At 41.8% G+C, this 22,798-nt stretch overlaps 1 protein-coding gene across 1 annotated transcript in view; it reads right to left on the bottom strand.

Annotated features, from left to right (window-relative positions):
- stradb (STE20 related adaptor beta) overlaps positions 1 to 20,083 on the bottom strand; it is a 46,523-nt gene extending 26,440 nt beyond the window's left edge. The window contains exons 1-6 of the mRNA XM_063051660.1: positions 19,958 to 20,083; positions 19,293 to 19,423; positions 18,399 to 18,453; positions 8,679 to 8,759; positions 5,873 to 5,969; positions 3,770 to 3,891 (exon numbers count right to left, since the gene is read on the bottom strand). Coding sequence (XP_062907730.1) covers positions 3,770 to 3,891; positions 5,873 to 5,969; positions 8,679 to 8,759; positions 18,399 to 18,410 — 312 coding nt within the window. The 5' untranslated portion in view covers positions 18,411 to 18,453; positions 19,293 to 19,423; positions 19,958 to 20,083. The remainder of the gene's footprint in view (positions 1 to 3,769; positions 3,892 to 5,872; positions 5,970 to 8,678; positions 8,760 to 18,398; positions 18,454 to 19,292; positions 19,424 to 19,957) is intronic.
- Between the last annotated feature and the right edge of the window lie 2,715 nt (positions 20,084 to 22,798).

The raw sequence follows: 22,798 nt of genomic DNA, 5'->3' as shown, positions 1-22,798 counted from the left end.
TAAAGATGAAGCAGGAAAGTGTACTTAATTATCAGTGTACTTAATGAACACAGTAGGACAGACTTGAAACACAATGGTCTTTTCCAAAATTAATTTCTATCAAGATGGATTGTCATATAGCTACCTTCTACATTCATCCATCCCTCAGCAGGCAACTGTTCTTCCTCCAAGAAGCAAGTTATAGAAACACAGAAAACCTATAGCACAATACAGGCCCTTCGGCCCACAAAGCTGTGCCGAACATGTTCTTACCTTAGAACTACCTAGGCTTACCCATAGCCCTCTATTTTTCTAAGCTCCATCTACCTATCCAGGAGTCTCTTAAAAGATCCTATTGTTTCTGCCTCCTTCACTGCCGTGGGCAACCCATTCCACACACTCACCACTCTCTGCGTAAAAAACTTAACCGTGACATCTCCTCCATACCTACTTCCAAGCACCTTAAAACTATGCCCTCTCATGCTAGCCATTTCAGCCCTGGGAAAAAGCCTCTGACTATCCACACGATCAATGCCTCTCATTACCTTGTACACCTCTATCAGGTCACCTCTCATCCTCCGTCACTCCAAGGAGAAAAGGCCAAGTTCACTCAACCTACTCTCATAAGGCATCCTCCCCAGGTGCGGATGTCCCACCCTGCAAAAGCTCATTTCAGGGAGGTAGCACCCCCGCCCCTTGCAACCCCGTATCTCCAACCCCCCAGTCGACCTCCAAGTGTGTATGTAATACTTCGTTTAGTGATTTTCTCTAATCTGTAATCCAAGTTGGGTATATGCAGAAAATGTGACATTAAAATATGTACTTATATTTATATTATCATGCTTATTCTATTACAACTTTAAGCAAGTCTACAGGGAGTTCGGCCTCATCATGTAGGACTTCAATAGAGTAGCTCCTTAGGAGCTAGCCAGCTGGTTTAAATAACGTTAGCCATGCTAATAAACGAATGATACCTGTTAAACTCACCTCAACATGTCTTTTACATTTTAACCCACCATGGGCAATAGAAAAGTCACTGTTGCAAACAGTGCAGCGAACAACACTGTCATTATTTTTGAGGTCGACTGTAAAGCCCGCCCACAGAGAAAACTGATAGGTCTACTTAGCACGAAGACAGACCAATCAGGATGCTCACTCTCACTCTCCCTCTCCCTCTCAAAAAAATCGATTTCCCGGATATTGTATACAATTTCCGGGCATCAGGGAGTCGCTATCAATATGCGGGAGACTCCCGGAACTTCCGGGAGAGGTGGGATGTCTGCAAGTGCTACTTTTGAGGCATAAGTATAGAAATCAAGACTCAGTCAAAAGCTCAGAGAGTACTCTGTGGTGTTAGGTGCCAACTTTCCTATCAAATGGAACTTTGCAAGAGAGTTGGAAAGTGATATTTATTCTTCATGCAACATTTACACATAATCTGGTCACAATTACATTACTGTCATAGGAACTGGGCTCAAGGAACAAGTACAAGAAAGTGACTATCCATTTTTCTTAAAAAGTACTTCACTGACCATGAAATGTTTGTCTGTCTGTCTGTGCAGGTACCATATCCGATACGGACTTTGGTGACCATGGTTTTCCATATAGATCTATCCTTCGTTTTTTGGATGACTTCTATTTTTTCGATGTGTAGCTACCTGGCTATGCTTTTGATGTACATAAACTGAGGTCTTCCTCTAGGTTTACTCCCCTCAATCTTTCCAGGGAGTATGAGTTTTTCTAGTTCATCTTTCCGCATGATGTGTCCTAGGAATCTGAGTTGGCTTTCTCTTATTGTTGGTATGAGTGATCGAACTGCTTGGGCTCTTCTGAGAACTTTTTCATTTGATGTGTGTGTGGTCCATGATATTTTTAACATTCTCCTGTAGAACCATAATTCAGCTTCTAGTCTCTTTTCCATTGCTGGAGAAATGGTCCAGCATTCACTTCCATAAGTCAGGATAGAATAAAGGTAGCACTGCAGTATTCTGTTTTTAGTGTACGTGCTCATCTTTCTGTCTGTTGATATGGTCCTCATTTTTTGGAAAGCTTCTTTCGCCATTGCTATTCTGTATTTAATATCTGTGTCGCACCTGCCATTACTTGTTATTAGGCTGCCAAGATATTTGAATTTGTTGACTTGTTTGATGTTTGTATTTCCGATCTTGATCACGCATTGTGGGATGTTTGTCTTTCTGGAGATGACCGTGCTTTCTCTCTTCTTGGTGTTGATTGAGAGGCCTCTGTGATTATTTTCTGTTGTCACTATAGTGAGTAGCTCTTGAAGTTTTGTTTCTGAGTCAGCTATTAGCACGATGTCATCAGCATATCTGATGTTATTTATATTATGGCCTCCAATTGTGAATCCTTTGATGTCTTTGATACTTCTCAAGATATTTTCACTATACAGGTTGAATAAGTCTGGTGAAAAGACACAACCTTGCCTGACTCCTCTCATGATATTCACATACTCACTCACTTCTCCTTCTGTTCTGATGGATGCTGTCTGGTCCCAGTATAAGTTTCTTAAGAAACGTACATCTTTCCCATCTATGTCACGATCTTGAAGCATTTCCAGAAGATCTTGCTATCTGACAGTGTCAAAAGCTTTTGTATAGTCAATGAAACATAGGTAGATCTCTTTTTGTACCTGGATGGCTCGTTCACGGATCATCCGTAGCATGAAAATTGCATTTCTGGTTCCAGTGTTTTCCACAAAGCCGCATTGTTCTTTACTGATTTCTGGTTTTATACAGTGTCTTGCTCTCATCATGATTACTCTGAAAATAATTTTTGCCACGTGGCTCATCAGGCTTTTTGTACGATGTAACTCACATTCTGTTGCTCCCTCTTTCTTTGGAAGTGTGATGAACACTGATTTACTTAAATCATCAGGTATCTCCCCACGATCATAGATTTCATTTGCTATTTCTGTTATTTTCTCTATTCCAAAATCTTCTAAGGCCAGTATCATTTCAACAGCGATGTTGTCTGGACCAGTTGCTCTGTTATGTTTTGTTTTATTTATGGCTGCTTGAATTTCTGATTTTAGAATGCCGGGTCCTTCAAGATTCTTCTTTATGTTCAGTCTTTCTCCTCTTTGGTCTTCAAAAAGTTCTTTTATATATTCTGTCTAACTGTTTAGGATTTCCTCTTTGTTCATAATTAAGCTGCCATCTTTTGCCTTGATGCATCGACTTGCTGAGCAAGGTAATTTGCCCGTTAGTTCTTTAATCTTATTGTGCATCAACTTTGTTCCAGAGTTATGGATTTGTAGCATTTCTATCTCTGAGCATTTCTCATTTAGCCATCTGTCTTTAGCTTCTCTGCATTTTCTTTTTACTGTCTTATCAAATTGTTTGTATTCTTCGCTGTCTCTTAGTTTGATGGTCTGTTTTTGTTGCATCAATTGTATTATATCTTCAGTTATCCATTTCTTCTTACTTTTCCGTTCTTTTCATGGGGAAATGTTTGTGGACAATGTAATTTCATAGTCTGCATAATGCATATCCCAGTGTTTTGACGTACATGTGTAGATAACTCCACACTGCAGCTGTGATGCATGTCAGGGTCAAATAAATTAACAGCATCTAATGTGAATGTTCACAAGTAAACTGGTATATGGTAAGATTCAAGGGATCATTTCTTTGATGGAAAGATAGCAACACTATTTGAGAAAGTATGTCAAGCTATCTCTATAGCATTTTGACAATATTTAAAAACTACTAGCTCAATTAAAATTGTATACATTTAAAAAAGATTCTGCTTATTACATATTTACTATACTGACCTGCAAAGAGGACAGGTTTTCTTCAGAACAGGTGTCCATATTTGTGCGTTTGACAACCACCATGTTTCCAGATGGGATGTGCTTGGCCAGGTTCACTGTGGTTAAATTACTAAAACTCTTTCCTAACATAGAAAATAAATAAATATCAAGCCAATTATTGAATTTCCAGCAATCACTGTCTTATTAAAGCCAATGGGAAAATAGCTCAGTTAAATGAAAAGTACAGTAAGAATGTAGGGAATAAAGGAGTCTCTTAAGTTAGTTCAAAACTTGAATATTTCAAGTTCTAATGGATTTCTGTCAATTGCAAAGCAAGTATGGTCAAATATGTAAATGCAAGTTACTGGAACACTCACAGATAATACTATGAGAGCAGTCACTATTATGAACTCATGTCCTAACCAGATTAAAATCTCTGAGACATACCTGCCTGACAAACCAGTACTGGACTGTTCCAGCAGAAGAGTTGCTTTGAGAGACATTAAGACTTAAGCTATCCCCTTATATGCAAGATCTCACAACAATATACTAATATTCCAGTGAACATGGAAGGTGTTGTGTAAATATAAATGAGCTGAAGAATAATTTTAACTGGAAAGGAAGACTGAACTGAAGCTCTTCTTGACTTCAGAAACCTTCAACCAAAAAGAAAACCAGGCATTCTTCACAAATTTAATAGAAATCCATTGCAAACTATGAACATTAGGGTATCTGTTGTGAACAGACTAGAACACAAAACATTGAAAGAACTGTACAGCAAAGGAACAGGCCCTTCAGCCCACTTTATGTTCTATGTTACCAATCTGACTAACCCCATCATGTTTCATATCTTTTTACTTTCTACCTATTTGTCTGTCTGTCTGAATGTTTCCTACATGCTGCCAGTGTCTGCTTTTACCACCTCCCTCTGCAGTGTGTTCTGGGAACCTACCACTCTCTGAGTAAAGAAAAAAATCACCTCACAAATCTCCATTAAACTTGCCCCATATCACCTTAAATCTATGCCCTATAGTACTTGACATAATGTATCTCCTCTGGGAAAAAGGCTACCTACCCACCCTGCCTATTACTCAAAGCTTGGTAGCAGTGTTGTCAATACTCTGTTAACTGTCAGCTGAAAACTCTTAACAACGGAAGATGCAAAGGACACTGTAAACAGCAGAAATCAACTCCACAACCTGAAGAGGACAGTTGGTACTTGAAATCAAAGTAAAACCTTTCTAGTATTTGAAAACAGGTGTAATTATTTCACGTATGTGGATTTGCAATGCATTTTCCAAAAAGTATCATAATTCTAAAATGGAATTATTTAAGTAGTTGAGAAATACTGAAAACAATCAACCAACAAACAAGGATTAATGTCTTCAGAATAAAAACCAGCTGCTGAGATGAGTGAGCTGTTGCTTTATTCAACAGGACATTTGTAAAGGATGAACGCCTCATTGTTAGAGGGATTGAATTTAAGAACAGGGAGGCTATGCTGCAACTGGATAGGGTACTGGTGAGGCTGCACCTGGAGTACTGTGTGCAGTTCTGGTCTCCTTACTTAAAGGATATACTGGATTGGAGGCTGTGCAGAGGAGGTTCACCAAGTTGATTCTAGAGATGAGGGGATTAGACTACGAACAGAGACGGAGTCGCCTGGGACTGCACTTTATGGAATTCAGAAGAATGAGAGGAGATCTTATAGAAACATATAAAATTATGAAAGGGATAGATAAGACAGAGGCAAGAAGTTATTCCCACTGATAGGTGAGACTAGAACTAGGGGGCGTAGCCTCAAGATTCGGGGGAGTAGATTTAGGACGGAGACTGAGGAGGAACGGCTTTTCCCAGGTGGTGGTGAATCTGTGGAATTCTCTGCCCAATGAAGCAGTGGAGGCTACCTCAGTAGATATATTTAAGACAAGGTTGGATAAATTTTTGCATAGTAGAGGAATTGAGGGTTAGGGGGAAAAGGGAGGTAGGTGGAGATGAGTCCATGGTCAGATCAGCCATGATCTTATTGAATGGCAGAGCAGGCCCAACAGGCGAGATGGCCGACTGTTCTTAATGTCTTATGAGGCCATTATCAAATAACTCTAATTTAGTAAGTGTTTTTACCTAGTTCACATAAAAGCTCATAGTGACTGGCATTGGTTGTGTATATCATCTTATCTTCTTGCTGGGATCTCTGGGAACATGTGTAAAATCCATTTTTCTGTGTAGAAGAAAAGGAAACATAATAACAGATGAACATCTGTTCAGTTCAAGAAGAAAAATGATAGCAACTAAAATAGTGTCTTTTTTTAGTATGGATCAAATTGTTAAACATTAGAAATAAGCACCATTGCCAGGCAGATTGCAGGAAGAGTGCAGAGCTGATCAAGTTAAAAAAAGACCTGATACTTAACCTTCAGACAGTTTATTTGCATAAAGATCACTGAATTTATCAAAATCTGTAAAGCAGCTATATTTTCTGTTTAAGGTATTGAAGTTGAAGCAGTGAGTCTTTCACTCAATAACCAATAAGACCATAAGACAGAGGAGCAGAATTAGGCCATTCGGCCCAGTGACTCTGTTCCGCCATTTCAACACGGCTGATCCATTTCTCTCTCAACCCCATTCACCTGCCTTCTCCCCGTAACCTTTCATGCCCTTACTAATCAAGAACCCATCTTCCTCCAACTTAAATACGCCCAAATACCTGGCCTCCACAGCCACCTGTAGCAACAAATTCCAGATTCGCCACCCTCTGGCTAAAGAAAATCCTCCAAATCTCCATTCTAAATGAACATCCCTCTATTCTGAGGCTGTGCCCTCAGGTCCTAGACTCCCCCAATATGGGAAACATCCTCTCCACAACCAATCGATCTAGGCCTTTCAACATTCGATAGGTTTCAATTAGATACCTCCACATTTTATTTTAAATTCCGGCAAGTACAGGCCAAACCAACCACTCCTCATATGATAACTCTTCCATTCCCGGAATCATTCTCGTGAACTTTCTCTGAACCCTCTCCAATGTTAGCACATCCTTTCTTAGATAAGTGGACCAAACATTTCTATCTTTGATATCTCTTTTTTTCCTCTTCAAGATTCTTTTGAAGATCCTGACCTGGAGTTACACTCTGATTTCAGTTCTTTGCAGGAATGGGACCCACTCTCAGGGCCTCACAACTGGCCACTTTTTGATCCCAAGGGAAGTGAGCACACCTTCAGGGCTCTTAATTTTCATGGCTCTGGAGACATGCTGATTCTAGGCCAGTGCTCCTTACTGAAGCGTCACGGGAGAACACGGAATATCGGAAGCAGCAGGTTAGCTGCCGGGGGTTGTGTGTCCAGAGAGCTGCGCCTTTCTGGTGCTGAGTCTCTGGGAGCAGAGCTTGGAAAAAGCAATGCAACAGACTGACTCTCTCTTGCCGTGAAATGGGGACATCTCTTTTTCCCTTATTAGGAAGAGAGAGAGCCGAATGAAATGGGAGAGAGTATGTCAAATTACCAGGTGAATGAATAGCTTTTGGGCTACTGCAAGTCTGTGTCTTTATTGATGCTGGCTGTACGTGTGAGTGCTTGGTGGAAGGTGGTGTTGCTTTTTGCTGTTGGGAGGTGGGGGGGGGTGTTGCCTTGCTGCTGCTTGTGCATGGGAAGGAGGAGCTGGGGGGTTTTTCTAACATTTTAACTGTCATTCATTTTTTGTGGATGTTTGTGAAGAAAAAGTATTTCAGGATGTATATTGTATACATTTCTCTGACATTAAATGCACCTATTGAAACATTGCATTTGCCTTCCTCGCCACCAACTCAACCTGCAAGTTAACCATTAGGGAATCCTGTATGAGAGCTCTCACGTCCCTCTGCACTGCTGATTTCTGAATTTTCTTCCTGCTTAGAAAATAGTCTACACTTTTATTTCTTCTACCAAAGTGCATGACCATATACTTCCTGACACTGTATTCTATCTGCCACTTCTATTCCCATTCTCCAAATCAGCCTGTCGTTCTGAATCCTCCTGCTTCCTCAACACTACCTCTCCCTCTATCCCTGCTCGTACCTCCCCTGTAATATCATGGACTCCTATGTTGCTAAGCAACTTCATATGCGGCACCTTGTCAAAGGCCTTCTGAAAATCCAAGGACACAACATCCACCGATTCCCCTGTCTATCCTGCTTATTATTTCTTCAAATAATTCCAACAAATTTCCCTTCAAGTAGGTATCCAATACAAAACCAATCTGAGAAGCAGAGACCTACTAGCTGTAAGTTACAATTCTGACAATTTGCGACCAAGAATTTGCAACCAATTCCAACAACTGACATACCCACCAACAATTTTGCAAGGTTAAAAGCTATGTTTTAAACTGACTGCAATGTGACTTTTGAAATATATTCACTGCAAAGATTCTACTTATAGAAGTACTTTAAGTCAAGTGCATAGACAAATTTCAAATAAAGAAAATAAGTTCATATTTTTCCCAATATGCCGACATCCTTGCCATCCAATGTTACCATCAGAACTAAGTGAAACTTTACATTATAATTCAAAAAATGAATAGTCTATCTTGTAATTTTTCTGCAGTATCAATAAATGACACGATGTTGCTTATAAAGCACAATCAGTCTTGGAGGGAAAGCTTCTGCCCAAGTTTATCTCCCTCAAAATATATTCATTCTTTTGATCCATACAAGTATGGATCCATTCCAAACCTGGCAGAATTGTTGTGCAAACTGAAATTATTTTGCTCAGTCTAGCACTCCTCAGCTCAGTTGTACGGTAACACAAACATATTTAGCAGCACTCAGAAGTCATCATTACTTTACAAAAAAAAACAGCATGCCAAATTATCAAATGTAAAGACTAATCCTTCTCACTACTATCACTGGAACATGTTACCCTTATCCACTAACATCATATTGAAGTTATAACTCACCGGATGATGACTGTCTTTACCATCTACCTGGTTCCCAGTGTCAATTGGTTCTATTTCTGTCTGTGAAATGCAGGAACAGTCCTTAAGAGAGATTAAGAGAAAAAAAAATCAAGTTCAAGTTCTAGTTGATTGTCATTCAACTACATACATGTACATAGACAAACAAAACAATGTTCTTCTGGACCGAAGTGCACAATAGTACCTTGAAAAAGATTCAGCCCCCACAACTATTTTTATGGTTTAGTCTCACTTTGGACCCAAAGCATACTGTGAGAGCAACCATAGAGTGGACTCAAACAAAGATGTCCTTGAGTGGCCCAGTCAGAGTCCTGATCAATCAAACATCCTTGACAAGACCTCATGATTGCTGTCCACTGCTGCTCCCCAACTAACCTGGCACAGCTTGACCAACTTTGCAAGGAGGAAAGGGAAAATCTTGCTCCATCACATTGTGCAAAGCTAACAGAGACTTATCTAAGAATACTGGCTGAAATAGCTGCCAGAGGTGGTTCAACTAAGTGCTGAGCGAAGGATGATGAATACTTTTGAACTGCCGACATTTCAGTTTTTGAATTTTTATTTTTTTCATGTTTTAAAATTTTCCATGTTTTTTTGGGCTGTACTGTGAAAAAAAGAGCATGTGATTTGCAAAGAAGATTCAAGATTCATTTATTATCAAAGAATGTATAAATTATACCATCTTGAGATTTTCTTGCTCAGGTTGCTCAGGTTGCTCAGGTAGCCACAAAGAAACCCAAAAGAACCCAATTAAAGAAAAAAAAGAATAAAAATAACAATAAAGACCAACAGTCAATGCGCAAGAGAAAAAAAATCATGCAAACAAATGAAGCGAACAACAGCATTCCGAATCAAAATTGAGTCCTCAGATCCAAACCCCGGACTAGGCCCAAAGCCTCACTTATCAGTTCATCATATTAGCAGGCACGCAGCACAGCTGCCGGGGTAGTCTTCATAGCCTCAGCACCAGAGAACAAGCAAAATCGGCTCTCGTCCCGACCAACACTGTCTTTTCATGTGGCGGCGTTTAAACTAACCCAACAGCAGAACACCAAAAGGCTCCAGGGAGAGAGTAGTGAAGATCGTGGAGAGCGAGCAAAATTGGCTCTCACCTCTGATCTGGGCCAGCATTTAAATGGTCTAAATAGTGAATTGTATCTCGCTCTAGGAACAGGGCACAGCAAAGGATTCGGGACCTCGACCACAACACCCAGCAACTCACTCCAGGCCCAGATTTCGAGCGATTGCAGTTGTTGTACGGGCATCAGACTCCCTCTGCAATGATTCTGCACTACATCATCAACTGAATTTGCCTCACTATCACTCATCCCTTCACAGTTTGCGTCAATAATTTAACAAGTTACCTCAGATACTAGAAGTATTTTTAGTGATGCTTTTAGTTGGATTTCTTAGCTTTTTAACTACCAGGAGCTGTCGCACACCAGAACCAGAATAAAAAACTCTCAGTTAAGTTGATCAGAATCCCTGGTTGTAATACAGGTCCACAATCCCTTATCCGAAATCCTTGGGGCCAGTTGCATTTCGGAATTCAGAATTTTTTGGATTTCAGAATCCCTCCTTATTGGTTCTGGGACCTCCCGCAGATACCAAAAAACACGTATGCTCGAGTCCCTTATTTAACCTGTCTCAGTGTGGCGGACTTTAGGACTGAGCGGAGCTCCAGACCTATGCACATCCTCCTGTATACTTTAAGTCATCTCAAGATTACTTATAATACCTAATACAATGTAAATGCTATGTAAATTGTGTCATTTCTTAATGCATGCATGCATTTCTAAATGACAATAAATGAGGACTGAGTGTCCTCATAAGCTACACCACGATCAAGCTTCTGCAATAACTCCACTTTCTGTGTTATTGGTAATGATAAATGCTTCCCTCTCTTTTTCTCGTTGTTACCCATAGGAGTATCTGCAGCTCTTTTTGACATTTACACAGTGAAATTAAACACAAAGTCAACAGTGAACACAAAATATCAGCGAACAGCAAATGCACATGTAAACAGTACGAGCGCTGAGCCACAACTGACGTCTGGCGGCCTCTGCTAGTGCTGCCACGTCACACCTGAGTGACATCAGCTATGGCGCAAAAAACTTCAGTTTTCAGAGCTTTCAGAATTTCTGATAAGGGATTGTGAACGTGTACTTATCTATGTGAACAAAGGGGTGGGGGCTAAATACTTTTACAATGCACTATATAAACTCAGAAAGTAAATTTACCACAAATCAATTAACAATTAATAAAATATATTCCAGAAAATTGACATTTTGCATAAAGTGCATTTATGACACAAGTTAAAAAGTAAACACTGTAACACTACCGGCGCTTTATAAGCGTTGAGACCTGCGAGGGGCTTAGTAGTCCTACGCCCTGGAGATAGAGAGTTGTTTTGCATCTTAACAGTCCCTGTCTAAATGCTATGATACTTCATGCCTAATGGTAGGGGATCAAGGAGATTGTGTGAAAATGGAGAATGCAAGCTTAATGTAATTAAACCTTAGATCAGCGGTCCCCAACCACCGGGCCGCAAAGCATGTGCTACCGGGCCGTAAGGAAACAATATGAGTCAGCTGCACCTTTCCTCATTCCCTGTCACGCAGTGTTGAACTTGAACATAGGGTTGACAACTGTCCAGTACTTGCCAGGACATCCCGTGTACTGGGCTAAATTGGTTTGTCCCATACGGGACCGCACTTGTCCCGTATTTCCCCCGCTAAGGTAGAGCGTTCCTATGAAACCTTAGTGCCGAAATGGCATGACGTGAAGAAGCAATTACCATTAATTTACATGGGAAAAATTTTTGAGCGCTCCCAGACCCAAAAAATAACCTACCAAATCATACCAAGTAACACATAAAACTGAAAATAACACTAACATATAGTGAAAGCAGGAATGATATGATAAATACACAGCCTATATAAAGTAGAAATAATCTATGTACAGTATAGTGGGAAAGATGAAGGCAAAACTGATGTGTGGAAAAAAATCGGCACGTACGCGCATGCGCACACAGGTGCCCGCGCAAGGCTTCATCGTCATGGTAGTCTTTCCTGGGGTGAAGTGTCCCGGGATTTGACTGCTACTTTTGTCCCTTATTTGGGAGTGAGGAAGTTGGCAACCCTAACTGTAAAAGGCATGTTGAGGTGAGTTTAACCCGACTTGAACAACTCCCCCCCACCCCCCCAGTCGGCAGGTCCGCAGGAATATTGTCAATATTAAACCGGTCTGCGGTGCAAAATAGGTTGGGGACCCCTGCCTTAGATGAGTGCGCAGAGAGGCAAGGGCAGGAGGTGTGTTCCTAATATCCAAGATGGATTACCAGCTGACTTCAGCACTGAAAGCTACAAGTGGGATTAAAGGCTGGCTAACTTTCAGTGGTAAAATGTGGGTGACTGTGTTCTACAAAGATAAGTGTTGGAAATACGCTTTTCAAAATATACATTAATGATTTAGACAAATCAAATGGTTAAATCTACAAATGTTTGTAAATCTGCACATGATTGACACTCAAGATGCAATTTATTGAAAGCATTGATTTGCTACATTAGACCTACAGTGGATATTTTAGGCAGAGCCAGTGCGCACACTCACACATGGTGTTCATACTCTGTTCCTGAAAAGGAGAGACACACCATGAAATAATTGGGACAATGGAGAAAAGGTGGTGGGGAATAAGTGGAGAAATTGGCGCTTTTAAACCCAGATCTGTGGTCAGTGACTGTCAAGTACATGCAAAAATGATGTGTGCACAGTCAGTGGAGGTCCAGGAACATAGATAATGGAAGTTAAACTGGGGCTGGATACATCAATTACTATAAACTGCACCAAAGATTAGCAATTCCATAAACGTGATTGGGAATCAGAGAGAAAAAACACACATAAACAAACCCTTTAGCCTACTGATTCCATACTGAACACCACTGGTTACATTCATCAGTTTAAAAAAAAATTTCTCCCCATATTCCTACATCACCAAGGATATCACGTGGTCTGTACACACCAGCTGTGTGGTGAAAAAGGCACAACAGCACCTCTTTCACCTCAGATGGTTGAGGAAGTTTGGTATGGGACCCCAAGTCCTAAGAACTTTCTACAGGGGCACAATTGAGAGCATCTTGACTAGCTGCATCACTTCCTGGTATGGGAACTATACCTCCTCTAATCGCAGGATTCTGCAGAGAGTGTTGCAGACAGCCCAGCACATCTGTAGTTATGAACTTCCCATGATTCAGGACATTTACAAAGACAGGTGTGAAAAAAGGATCTGTAGGATCATTGGGGGCCCGAGTCAACCCAACCACAATCTATTCCAGCTGCTACCATCCGGGAAACGGTACCGCCAACAGTCTTCGAGACAGCTTCTTCCACCAGGCCATCAGACTGATTAACTCACGCTGATTTGAGTGTAATTCTATGTTACATTGACTGTTCTATTTATTATAAATTACTATGACTACACATTTAGATGGAGATGTAACTTAAAGGTTTTTACTCATATGCAGTGGCATGCAAAAGTTTGGGCACCCCGGTCAAAATTTCTGTTACTGTGAATAGTTAAGCCAGTAAAAGATGAACAGATTTTCAAAAGGCATAAAGTTAAAGATGACACATTTCTTTAGTACTTTAAGCAAGAAAACTTTTTTATTTCCATCTTTTAGTTTCAAAACAACAAAAAAGGAAAAGGGCCCGAAGCAAAAGTTTGGGCACCCTGCATGACAGTACTTAGTAACACCCCCTTTGGTAAGTATCACAGCTTGTAATTGCTTTTTGTAGCCAGCTAAGAGTCTTTCAATTCTTGTTTGGGGGATTTTCGCCCATTCTTCTTTGCAAAACGCTTCTAGTTCTGTGAGATTCTTGGGCCGTCTTGCATGCACTGCTCTTTTGAGGTCTATCCACAGATTTTCGATGATGTTTAGGTTGGGGGACTGTGAGGGCCATGGCAAAACTTTCAGCTTGCACCTCCTGAGGTAGTCCATTGTGGATTTTGAGGTGTGTTTAGGTTCATTATCCTGTTGTAGAAGCCATCCTCTTTTCATCTTTGGCTTTTTTACAGACGGTGTGATGTTCGTTTTCAGAATTTGCTAGTATTTAATTGAATTCATTCTTCCCTCTACCAGTAAATGTTCCCTGTGCCACTGGCTGCAACACAAGCCCAAAGCATGATCGATCCACCCCCGTGCTTAACAGTTGGAGAGGGGTTCTTTTCATGAAATTCTACACCCTTTTTTCTCCAAACATATCTTTGCTCATTGCAGCCAAAAAGTTCTATTCAAAAGGTTCAAAGGAACATCTGAACAAGCCTGATGCATTTTGGAAACAAGTCCTGTGGACTGACGAAGTTAAAATAGAACTTTTTGGCCGCAATGAGCAAAGGTATGTTTGGAGAAAAGAGGGTGCAGAATTTCGCTGGCTACAAAAAGCGTTTATAAGCTGTGATACTTGCCAAAGGGGGTGTTACCAAGTACTACCATGCAGGGTGCCCAACCTTTTTCTTCGGATATTTTTCCTTTTTTTGTTATTTTGAAACAGTAAAAGATGGAAATAAAAAAGTAATCTTGCTTAAAATATTAAAGAAATGTGTCATCTTTAACTTTATCCCTTTTGGAAATCAGTTCATCTTTTACTCGCTTAGCTATTCACAGTAACAGAAATTTTGACCGGGGTGCCCAAACTTTTGCATGCCACTGTATGTGAAGGTAGTAAGAAATAAAGTCAATTCAATTCAATTAATGGTGAAATGGCAAAGGGGTCAGGAAGAGAGATCCTTGCTACATGACACCATGACTCAATCAAACTACTCACATTACCAGTCCAGTTCTGTTTCTGGTCACTAACAATGTACGATGGTGGGGAAGTCAGCTTAGATAGTTTTCTTAATCTCCTTGACAGAGGTAGTCAACAACACAGAAATAGAGAATGAGTGTTATTTGCCACAGTTCAGTCCAAACTTGAAAGCTGTGCAGTTATTGCTACATTGTTCATCTCCTGCAAGGTTGTGATGGAAATGAGTATCACCACTTCTAACCTTCACACTGACCTGAGAAACTCCAGCCATAATATTCTGGGATGAGATGACATCTTAACACTCTTTATGCTATGTTTGACGTAGGCAACAAAAACTTACTCCTTGATTCTATTGACTTCAGATTGTAATGGCTATTTGCTGCCACATTGGTCAAAATTGCCTCAAACATCATGGACAATCACTCTTTCCTGATCTTTGTAACTCAGTTCTCTTGTCCACACTTGAAGGAAGGCTGTAAATGAGATCTAGAGTGAAGTAGTCTTGGCAGAACCAAAACTGAGTTATGTGAAGATTATCAGAGAGAAAATACCATTTGACAATACAGGCAATAAGCTTCTTGTTACTTTTCTGTTAATGAAAGATTAACTGATGGTTGTTAGGAATTGGCCATATTTGATTTATCCATGTTTTTAAATAGAAAATATGCTATGGAGTAACCATATACTTAGATAGCTGCAAATGCTGTACTTCTGTTGAACAATTTAGATAAATGGACAGCTCGCACCACAACTCTTGCTGTAACCAGTCTACAGTAGAGCAAATCAAACTACTGGCTGGCTTCAGCAGTGTCAAGGACTTCAAAATAAAGCAAAGGTGAAATGTCCTTGGTGTAAAAATGAATGCAAATACTTTAGTCTTCCATTTATCTCTTCACATTCCCCCCATCCCAACAAGATCACAGAAGCCAGTCTTCATTTATCAAGAAACAGCTGAGAACAAAGGCTGTATAAGTCCAGACAATATCCAGACCATTATACTGAAGACCTTGCCTCCAAATCCCACCATGCCTCCAGCCAAAGTGATACTGGTATCCTGTTCACAAAAGGCACTTCCCAAAGAGTACTCTTAAACATCAACAAAGTGCTGGAAAGGATTATTGACACTGCTATCAAGCACATTCTCATCAATAACTCCCTCACCAATTCCCAGTTTGTCTTTTGTTAGAACCACTAAGACCCAGACCTCACTACAGCATTTGTCAGCATGGACCAAAGAGTCCATTCCAGAGGTGAGGGAAGAGTGACTCTCGTCACCAAGATGACCTTTGTTCACAAGCACAGATCACCTTGGTAAATCTGTTAACTGCACTTCATGAGATGGAGATTGTTGCGGTTCCATCAGCCCAGCCCAGGACGTCACTGTAGGAGTTTGTGAGAGCAAAGCTCTAAACTCAACTATTTTCAGCTACTTCCTTTATGATCTTCTATCTTGTCTGAAGTAGACCATACCTGCATGTATGGTCAATATTCAAAGGGTTTTAAGTGGAAATAACATTCACACTTGTTTCAGATAATAACCCAACACAGAGTGAGACCAACTACCTATGACATTCAACAGTGATGCCATTGCCAAAAAGCCATGATCAGCACAAATCCTGTGGCTGATCTGCATGAATAACATACTTGCAAAGCCTTTCCACGATCTCCTAGGCATAAATAAGGAGTATTTACTCAGCAATCAACCCAGATGGGTGAGCTTCAACAGGTCACAAGCAGCTCTTGTTCAAGACAATCAATTTGTTTGGTGACCCATTCACCATCCAAACCATTCATTCCATTTGCCACCGTTGAGCTGTCTGTACCATACGCAAAGTTCACTGCAGTTATTTACTTCGGCTACACTGACACCCCCCCCCCACCCACCCCATAACTTCAGCTACCGAGGACAAGGACAGCAAGGACCCTGGAATACCATCACCTGCAATATACATTGGAAATACATGACTGCTCCTTCACCTTGCTAAATTCTGGAACTGCCTTCACTTCAGAACTGTGCAAGTTCCTTCAGCAGGACAGAAACTGTCTCAACAGCACGTTCGCAATGGTACTCAGGTTCAGGACAATAAATAGTTACTTGTCAACAATGTCCACAAAAGATCGAGCAAAAACTATGCTTGACTCATTATCATGCAGGAAGAGAGGCAAGGAGTCTCCTACTCCATTTAGATATTTGATTGTCCACAGATGGATACTGATACTACTACTACTACGTCGACTCAGGCCTAGGGGGCTGACGTCAGGCACGATGACGGACTCTCCACTTCTCCCTCTCCCTCATCAGTGTGTTCAGTTCATCTACATTAGCCGTGCCGCTGTCTTCTAGGAGCGTGTTGATCATGGTCTTGGGAGGGCACCCAGGGTTCATCCTCCCGTGCTTGGGCTCCCATATGATGACTAGGCTGGCAGGTAGCTCAGGGTGGCGTAGACAGTGCCCCGCCAGTTGCAGTCTTCTCGCCTCGATTTTCAGTAGGTTGTTACAGAGCTCTACGTTCGTTATGTGCTGTTGCCAACTCACATCAAGAGCCATCCGAAGTATTCATGTACAGCAACCATCTAGAGACTTCCGCATCGTCTTGGTGAGTGTCCACGTCTCGCATCCGTACGTGAGAATGGACTCTATGACTGCTATGAAAATCCTCTTTTTAAGCCCTCTGGTCACGTTCGACTTCCAGATTTCCATCATGTCGTTCATAGCCCTCCACACCAGCGCCTTCCGTATCTTTATGTCCTTCTCCGAACTGATCTTTCTTGACCCGAGATGGATGGAGGACAGTAAAACTTTGTATTGATCCTTAGTTCTGTCTACTGAAAGCTGCTTCCATTTTTAATCATATGTATTGACAAGTTATTTTCATAAGTTTATTGTTACCCTTTTACATACCGCTCCACACTTCATTGATCCAGGTTTGGTCTCCTAACGTAATGGTAACCACAGTTCATGTAACTGCCTCCACTGCAAAGATCGAATACAGATTGGGTATCCACGCAGACTGACGGTGTCAGGGGCTCTGGATAGTTTCTTTGATGTCTGGCAGTTGCACTCTACCTAATAGGGTGGATGGACATCACTGGTCCTCATCCATTCCTAAATCTCTCACATCTGCCTCCAAGTAGCCCACCCTGGTACACCACTTCAGCAGGTGGGCTAAGTGAAGTGAGAAGGTGGTGTTAACACAGCACCACTGGGCAAAGGGCCTCATTGACGAAGCCACTGGCCAGGGCGGATGAGTTCCCTGACAAACTACAACGGCCACGTGTTCGAGACCAGAGCGAGTCTCCAAGTTGGAAGACATCGGCTGTGGTCTAGCCTAGAGAGGGATGGGCGCCACCAGACTTCACCAGCCCTAAAGACACAAAAGTGCCCCTATGACCCTTGGGCAGGTTGCTGGATTGGATCCAAACAGAACAATCCACTATGCGCATCACATCATGCTAATATCCAAGATACACTTTTAGGTACTAGTCGCCAAATATATTAATTCTCTGTTCCACTCTGACCCTTGTCCTCAGCCTCCAACATTGCTCTAATGTAGCTTGAATTAAGACTTTGTCATTATTCTTAACACATATTGTATGGCAGTTTGGTATAATTGAGTGATGTGCCAGGACAGTTAAGAAGGTTGCAGGTTGTTAAGTTAACTGAATTCCAAAGATGCTCCGACAGGACGTAAATACAGATTGGGTATCCACTGTGTGTTTCATGTCATGTTAAAACCCAAGATTAACTTTTTGATACTTGCCCCCAGGCATATTAATTGTCTGTTAATTAGACATAGTTAAATCTAGATCTACTGATTACTAGTTCCAGTACTTTAACTATTATGGCAACCACTTAGACAAACAGGAGGCTACAATTACAACTTTGGGCTGACTTACCAGAAAAGACATGGAAGCTCCGATATACTTGGTGATTCACATGAGCACAGCGACCCTGATAAAAAGAAATACTTGAAGGATGACCTCTTGATCTAGACGCTGATGAAACAAAACTAAGAACTTGCGCAAGACATATTTTTCTACAGCTCTCTACTGAAATGTACGTTATAAAACTTTGATGCCAATATCCTCATGCACCAAGTCTATTCACTGTCATCCCTGACCTTATAATCTAGTTATAACATAGTTTTTAAAAATTCCATTCTGTGTTGATAAAGCTACCCTGGCCCCGTCATGCTCTACAAGCCCCAATGACTGGTCTCAGCCCAAAACGTTGACTGTTTACTCTTTTCCACAGATGCTGCCTAGCCTGCTGAGTTCCTCCAGCATTTTATGTCTCGTCATCTCTTATAACATTCTCTTCTATGGCTTAATCAAATGTTTCTAATTATCATGTGGAGGTTAACTCTGGAAGAAGCTGACCCAGCAAGCTTCTGACAAGAACAATCTGGTCTGGAATAGTTATTGATAAATAACAACGGCATCCTATTTTGTGTGCCCTGCAGCGCTGAGCTCAACAAAGTTTTATTGCATCTGTCAGCTCACTCAGTACAGAACAAGTGAACTTGCCACCCTCCTAGCTTATCTGATTCTGACACCATACACTTCCCCCATGGAATTTTCACTGTTGATTAGTAAATAGATATATATTTAAATATCATGCTTTACTATGAATTGTTAATTACATGAAACCCTATTGTACAGAAACAGCTCATATTAATTAGATTTTCACTGAAAAGTGAATTCAACATTTACAGTTTAGTGCTAACAGAAAATATTCGATTTTCTCTTAATAAATATTCATCTGCTATTGATATCAGCCAATGCACTTACTGAATAAGCTACGTCATTTGCGAAGTATGTTAATATTTAAGACACGATCAGTGTTCTCCTGCTTCTCAAGAAATACGGTGGCCTTTTGAAAATGGAATTAACTTTTACTTCCGCTCAACCAATCGTAGGCACTGCAAAATAAAAACAAACCATTAAGCCACCAATTCAACGTAAGATAAATTGATTCAGCCGCCCCTATCTCCAACTGCTGGACACAACTCGAATGAGACCGTCAACTTGCACCAATGCAAAAAGTTGACATTGAATATTCTTTTAGTTTTGTTGTTTGCGCAGTTAATTTTGCAGGATTGCAAAAAAATTACTATGCCCGCATGCTCTAACGATCAGAGACATTTAAAGGGGGAGGGAGGAAGTCTCTTCCCCCACAACACAGACACCTCCTTCACAAGCATCGCCCGCCAGTGACAAAAAAGAAACTTCAAAACCAATTCACGGCTCTAAACATCTTGCCTATCCATGCTCAGGCCTCGGACCCCTGGCGCTTGAGGAGTGTGAGTGAGGAGGGGCAATGTGGACGTTTCATTCCCAGTGGCGAGAGACGCCCCTGCTATCCTCCTGGTCCTCCAAGGGACCACCTCCCCTCAGCTCCCACAGTTGCTGCCTCAGCGACTCCCCCTCCTCCCTCCATGATCGGTCTCCCTCACCTTCATCAGGGAGGGAGGGGGTGCCAGAGGCGGGGGTGCCCCGCCCCCGATGGCGAGCTGTGACGTCACAATGACTGACGGCTCGCCCGTTTCCCCTTTGACCGCGGGGAGGTCAGCCGTGACCTCAGGCAGCAGATCTCGCGAGAGGAGGGCAGGCGGACCTCCCGTCTCTTTTGACACCACTGAAACTGAGAGCGACGGCTGAGTCGAGGTGGGGAGGAGTTTGTGTATCTGTCTGTAGAAACTGGTTCCAAATTACGTCAAATAAGCTTCTTTTATAAATCTATTCCTCTTCACTGTTCACTGACGGCAGAAAGCAGCGAACTTGCCTGCTTTGCTCTGTATCATGGGATAGGATAAAAAGAGGGGCGGACCGGCCCCCATTGATTTGTCTTTCCGTTTCCCGACCCAACCCTAGATGTAGAGTAGCCTCTAATCTTGCTATTTAATTTGGAGCAGCTTCAGGTTGGTGACCTGAATAACACTAAAGAAATTAAAGATTAATAATCTCAAAGGATGTTGCAGACAACAGGATGATTTTGGGTACAAAAAACAAAGTGGCTGCTCCGTAACCAATTATACTAGAATTGATGAGAAGGGAGAAAAATGGCTCTTTGACCAACTCAAATCTTCTCCAACTGAGTCACCAGCCCCAGGCTAAATGGCTCAGGTGGATAGATATCATATGATATTGTGAGCAGTTTGGGCCCCTTATCTGAAAAAGGATATGAAGGCACTGGAGAGGGTCCGGAGGAGGTTCGCGACAATTAAAGAATTAATGTATGAGGAGTGATTAATGTCTTTGGCCCTGTAATCACTGGAGTTTAGAAGATGAGGGGGAATCTCATTGAAATGTCTCAAATATTGAAAGGCCTAGATAAAGTGGATGTGGAGGGTGTTATCATGGTGAGAGAATCAAGGACCAAAGGACACAATCTCAAAATACAATAATGTCCCTTTAAAACGGAGATGAGGAGGAATTTCTTTAGCCAGAGGGAGGTGAATCTGTGGAATTCATTGCCACGGGTGGCTGTTGAGTCGAAGTATATTTAGAGTGGAGGTTGATAGGTTGTTGATTAGTAAGGGTGTCAAAGGCTACGGGATGAAGGCAAAAGGATGGGGTTGAGAGGGATAATAAGTTAGCCATAATTGAATGGCAGAGCAGACTATGGGCCAAGTGGCCTAATTCTGCTTTGTGTCTTATGAAATCTGAAAAATGCCTGGAATTGTCAAGCTAGCAAGTAGCAGGGCAGGGTGAGTGAAATTGCTCTGATGAGAGCTTGTTGACCTGAAAGGCTAAACCTTTTTCTCTCCCTGTGGATGCTGAATGCATTGCTGAGTATATCCAGTATCCTCTGCTTTAATTTTGTGTATCCAGCATCCAGAGTAGGATTTTGCCTTTTATCTAATTGTTGGTAATCCCATAGTATCTTAACTTCAGATGACAACATTGATAGAGTGGTAACACATCTTAGCCTCCTGGGCCTGCTGCAGTATTCAATGGGGCTATAGTCGAGCTTCATACACCCACCTTTCCCCATATCTTTTGTGTGTTCGTCCATCGTCGATGTTGATGAGGACCTCGACACCATTATGATGGTATCGAGACTAGCGCGTGATTTAGATTTAAGTGAGGGAGAGTTGCGCAGCGTCAGCCTCACTCTCTCTTCCAAATTCCCATCTGGATCCAGTGGCAAGACAGAGTTGAGACGGCTGGAGATGGAACTAAGCGTAGTGGATGACCAGGACGTCTTCTGTGTCTTGTCCTGCTCTACATGTTCCACGACGCTTGCAGAGACCACCTTCTTGACCGTTGGACCTTCCATTGGTCTCGTTCGCTCAATCCGCCGGAGTCTGTCTTCACATGCTGGGATAGACAACTCCCTATCTCACTGAGGGTTTGAGACCAGTCGGCTACCCTCACCTGGTTTAGCCAGCTTGTCAAAGCCGTTGCCCGGGGTGTGGCCGCTGTCGCATGCAAACAGCTACGGGGAGACACAGGTGAGAATTGATTGCCAGGTGGGGACCAAAGGTGGACTAACCACCTTGAAAAAGACGCGACATGTTCCCCCACCAGAGGTGCTACCCCTCCCTGATACCCCATACACCCCTAAATCTTTTATCATACAGAAGAATGTAGAAAAATCTCAAGAAATTAACATATCTTTTGTTACTTTGTGTTCGCCCAAAGAATTATTTACAGCAGTGCACTAGCTTAGCTTTGTCCCATGTGATATCTTCCTCAAATTTTCTCACTGTGTCTTTGAAAATAAACCACCAGTACAAGATATATATGCATGTTTCGGTGGTAACCTAAATCAAACACTACATCCAGTAGCACTTCCATCCATGATGATGGAGTGCCTTAAGGAGTTGGTGATGAAACAACTCCGCCTGAGGAGTGACTTGGATCTGTACCAATTAGCCCACGGTCATGACAAGTCAACAGTTAATGCCATCTCATTGTCTCTTCACTCAACCCTGGAACATCTGGACAGTGAAGATGCATACATCAAGATGCTCTTCTTTGACTACTCAACAAGCTCCAAGACTTAAGCTCAATACCTCCTTGTGCAACTGGATCCTCAATTTCCTCACTTGTAGACCCCAGTCAGTTGGGTTTGGCAACAACATCTCCTCCACAATCTTGATCTGCACAGATGCATCACAAGGCTGTAAGCTTAGCCTCCTGCCCACTTTATACTTAAGACTGTGAGTCTAAGCACAGCTCCAATGCCATATTTAAGTTTACCGGGAATCCACTGTTGTTGGCTGAATCAAAGGTAGTGACGAATAGGGAGGGAGATTGAAAGTCTGACTGAATAGTGCCACAACAACAAC

The sequence above is a fragment of the Mobula hypostoma genome, chromosome 6 (assembly GCF_963921235.1).
Source record: "Mobula hypostoma chromosome 6, sMobHyp1.1, whole genome shotgun sequence".
NCBI classification, from domain to species: domain Eukaryota; kingdom Metazoa; phylum Chordata; class Chondrichthyes; order Myliobatiformes; family Myliobatidae; genus Mobula; species Mobula hypostoma.
Note: the sequence above shows the minus strand (reverse complement) of the source record. Positions and strands in the feature narration are given on the sequence as shown.